This window comes from Aplysia californica, unplaced genomic scaffold, assembly GCF_000002075.1.
Source record: "Aplysia californica isolate F4 #8 unplaced genomic scaffold, AplCal3.0 scaffold00170, whole genome shotgun sequence".
In the NCBI taxonomy this organism is placed as follows: Eukaryota; Metazoa; Mollusca; class Gastropoda; order Aplysiida; family Aplysiidae; genus Aplysia; species Aplysia californica.
In genome coordinates this window covers 1,144,010-1,148,102 of record NW_004797440.1, presented here as the reverse complement: position 1 = coordinate 1,148,102, position 4,093 = coordinate 1,144,010, and the positions used below count along the sequence as shown (strand labels likewise).

Below are 4,093 nucleotides of genomic sequence, written 5' to 3'. Positions count from 1 at the left end.
CCCCCCCGAAAAAAAAATAAACAAACAAACAAACACAACAATCCATCAACACCAGGAGGCAGACCGTGTTGTATCATTGAATCTCTCCGGGAACGCTTTGGAGGACAACGACGGGGACATATTTGCCACATATCTCAGAGATACCACATATCTCCTGGAGTTGGATCTCAGGTAAGAAGCTGTTTAAGAAATTCAATCTCATTTTAAAATATAAAATAGGTACATGTACAGTATATTATGTACTTTGAGCTTTTTGACTTTTCAAATCGAGACACTTCTCTTCATAATTTTACATGATCTAATATTTTTCCGCCTCAACCATTCTTACATGAAGAAGCATCTCTTGTTGACTCGACCATTTGCCATTTGCAATTATTCAACTATAATCCCCAACTAGTTGGTAAGTCACAATCACTGACCTTTTTTTGCTTTTTTCTAATCGAAATGGATAATAGAATTAGGCTCTATTCTCTCTTGATGTTAAAAGAGAACAGGAAAGCCTGAGCATAAGCTTCTACATGTCGTTTTACAGAGAGAGGGTATAATGAGTCACCCAGCCGCTTATATAGCATTCTTCTCAGCGTTCTCTCTCTCTCTCTCTCTCTCTCTCTCTCTCTCTCTCTCTCTCTCTCTCTCTCTCTCTCTCTTCAAAGTGCAAATGCATTCACTTTTAAGATTTTTGTGTTTTCAGTTATAACTGCTTCAGGGATGAGGCTGCTGCCATCTTAGGAAAAGGCTTGGCAGTGAACACTTCTATTGAGAGCCTGTCCTTGAGGTGGAATCATTTACGCCTGAAAGGGGCAATGGCATTCCTTCAGGGCATGGAGAAAAATAAATACATCACTGTAAGTACGTATGGTTTAATGAATGATATGCTCATAAACATTGTTATACTAGCTGGGCTCCCTTTCGATGAAAGGAATAATCGGTGCATTAACACCAACTGAAAGTCATTGACCTATACTATATTTACACTTCACTGGAATGGAGCAATAAATCTAAAGAGATGCAAAAAATTAGAAGGTCTAGATACAGAGATGTATAGATTGACTCTCTATTTCGCTTTCGTGGTTGTACACTCCTGAATTTCAAAGGTGTGGAATCAGTACGCACGGTTAGTGAATGGAAACATCACTTGTTTACAATGGCGTCTTAGAAGAGGGATTTTCCCAAGATTAGTTCTAAACGAAACTAATGAAAAACTGAAAATTAAACTATGACTGCAGGCTCCTCAATAAAACTGTGCACCCTTCGAATGATTCTGAACCATCATTAATTTTGTCAAATTCGAAAATTAAGTGGTTCGGCCAAAGTGACTTTCACAAATATAATATAAGAGATGACAGATGCTTTGACTCTTTTACGCGCGCACACATGTTTGTGAGTGGTGTGTGTGTATATGAGTGTGTTTGTGTGTGTGTATGTGTGTGTGTTGTGGGTGTGTATGTGTGTGTGCGTATGTGTGTTTGAGATAGAAAGAGAGAGAAAGAAAGTTAGTTTGTGTGTGTGTGTGTCTCTGTGTGTGTGCATTTGTGTGTGTGTGTGTGTGTGTGTGTGTGTGTGTGTGTGTGTGTGTGTGTGTATTCAATCCCTCCCCCCGAACCCTCCTCGAAGTTCCGACCAAACTTCCATCTGTCACTCCATCCTCTTTTTTTTTATCTACCACTGTCACAGCATGTAGCTATAAAGTACATGTACTTGTCCATGTATTAAGAACTCTCAGTCTTATCGCTGGCAAGCTATTCATATGTACTGAGCCCAGAAAGCGAAACTGTCCAAGAGAGAAAAAAACCGGTTTCGTTGTTTTAACTAATCCACTTAGATTATGCACCTTTTTTTCTCTAAATTATTACTTCTTGAGCACATGCAACAGGTAATACAGATTAAGGAGCTGTTTAAAAAAATACATTCTAACTTTTGGCCTTAGTACATCTGAACATATGGCCGACGATATGCCGCATGAAACAACAGCATAAACCTTCCATGTGTCAGCCTAGACACCATCAGTGCCAAATCATGATCTGTCCACATTATGAGGGTATTGTGTATAATCCCATCCCTTTTCTTTCTTCAGACTCTTGATCTAGCTTGGAACGGGCTCGGGGAAGACGGGGTGAAGTGTTTGTGCAAGGTGATACGGAAAAATAAAGTCATACAAGAGCTGGATATCTCTTCCAATAGAATCAACATGAAGAGTTTCGTAGGGTTAATGGGTAAGTTGAGGACAGTTAGACTCTCAGAGCTGCAGCTAAACGGAGTTTTTGTTTTGAAATTGCTTTAGATTAAGCTACAGAAATAGTAATTGAGAAGATTTTCTTTTCCTTCTTAAAATGATTTCCTCTGAGCCTGGTGTTCTGGTTGACAGCCTTGTCGTCGAATTAGAAGAGATATACACTTTGTCCAATAATAGGGCTGTAGACTTCAGGAGAAACAATTCGTAATATGTGCATGTCATCTTTGTTCTGTGGGTTGTCTTGAGTCGAAGAGATCTTCTTTTTTTTAACGAGGCTCCTTCCTGTTGGGATCAACGAAGAGCACCCTCCCACAGATAGACTACACAAACAAGTCAACTGCTACACCTCCAGTCTGTGGGAGAAACACTGACGCCAACAAACAACAAACTTCACAACGCCAAGCCCAAATTGGGCCAACGAAAACCTTCGAGTCTGTCCAGAAGAGATAAAGTTATTTTAACTAAACTGCGTATTGGACATACCTCCTTGGCACACCGATACCTCCTGTAGGGAGAGGAAAAACCCTTTTGTGTCTGATGTGATGTCGTTCCTTAATAGTGTCCAGACTTTGGAGAAACCCAAAAGCATATTTCAAACGCACTAATGGGAAAAAATTTTCTCCACCGTTGATACCAACAGAATTCTCGATTGTATTAGTCTTTACTAATATTAAATAGATATCTAGTGCTGTTTCAAAAGTGCAAATTACTGCTTTTTTATAACTGAATTGTCAGCGTGAATTTTCAACAGCTTCAACCTTTACGTCTTTACGAAGTACAACCAGGCTGTGCTGTGAACTAACTTGGAAACATCCAACTCGATTACCGCATGCTCAAACGGCCTTGTGAAATAAGTCGCTAATGCTGTGACACTGACTTACAAAACAAACAAGTCTGTCCCTCTTCTTGACGCAAGTTGATCATTTCGAAGGCTAGAAGCACTAGTGGTTACAGTACAGGCAGTAGTGTGGCAGCCCTTAGAAGCAAAAGCAGTAAAATTAGTAATAATTGTGGAAGCACTAACGTTAAAGGAAATTGTAGACACAACAGGACAAATCTCATCACATAAAAAATTAAGTGGCCTTTTTTAAGTGTTGCGGTTGCTATTGTTGTAATAATAGTAGTAATAATAATAATAATAGCGCGTACCCACGTCTACAGCATGCCCTTTGCATTCTGCAATTACGACTTAAAAACATTGTCGGCTTCCCGGAAAGCATACAGTGCAAGCTGCGGATTTCTCGCGTTATAGCACTTACAAACTTAGTTTTTCGCTGTCTACAGCGAAATGAGGAAAGTTCATGCAAAGTCCGTTTCCTGACGGTATTCGAATCTACGACCCTACTGTTGAGAGTCTAAGAGCTTTTTCACTGAACAATTAACCGGCGCTTTACAATACCTGAAACACAATTTTTGAATAGTGAACCTAACATATCACGTTTACCAACTTAAAAACGTTCGAACTTTTAAATTAATAAACAAATAAATAAATAGATAAATAAATGAAAGATTTTAATCTGGGTTTTTTTCTTTTCTTTCTAGGCGTTGTTAAGAAAAGCCGGACATTACGAACTCTCGTTGTAGCAGGCAACATTCTGTCATCCATTGAAATATACCAGATCTTGAAAGATTTACTTTCGTCGAAGGGGCAACTGTTTCTGAAAGATCTTGACTTCGGGAATCAGACGATTGAGTATAATACCCTCCCTACCATTAGGAAGCTCATGGACGAGAAGGATCTGATGGTGTCTCATGGGCCTGTCTTCGGAATGAAGTAAGTTTCGAAACGAATCATCCTGTGTACCAGGGTTCCAATAAATAAATAAATAAATAAATAAATAAATAAAAATAAATAAATAT

At 39.0% G+C, this 4,093-nt stretch overlaps 1 protein-coding gene across 1 annotated transcript in view; it reads left to right on the top strand.

Moving 5' to 3' along the window:
* Window positions 1–4,093, top strand: part of LOC101845092 (leucine-rich repeat-containing protein 45) — a gene marked incomplete in the record, with an annotated part of 20,443 nt that overhangs the window by 10,458 nt on the left and 5,892 nt on the right. Inside the window, 4 exon segments of the mRNA XM_005098034.3 lie at window positions 56–171; window positions 692–845; window positions 2,075–2,213; window positions 3,776–4,007. Of these exon segments, the coding sequence (XP_005098091.2) occupies window positions 56–171; window positions 692–845; window positions 2,075–2,213; window positions 3,776–4,007 (641 nt within the window).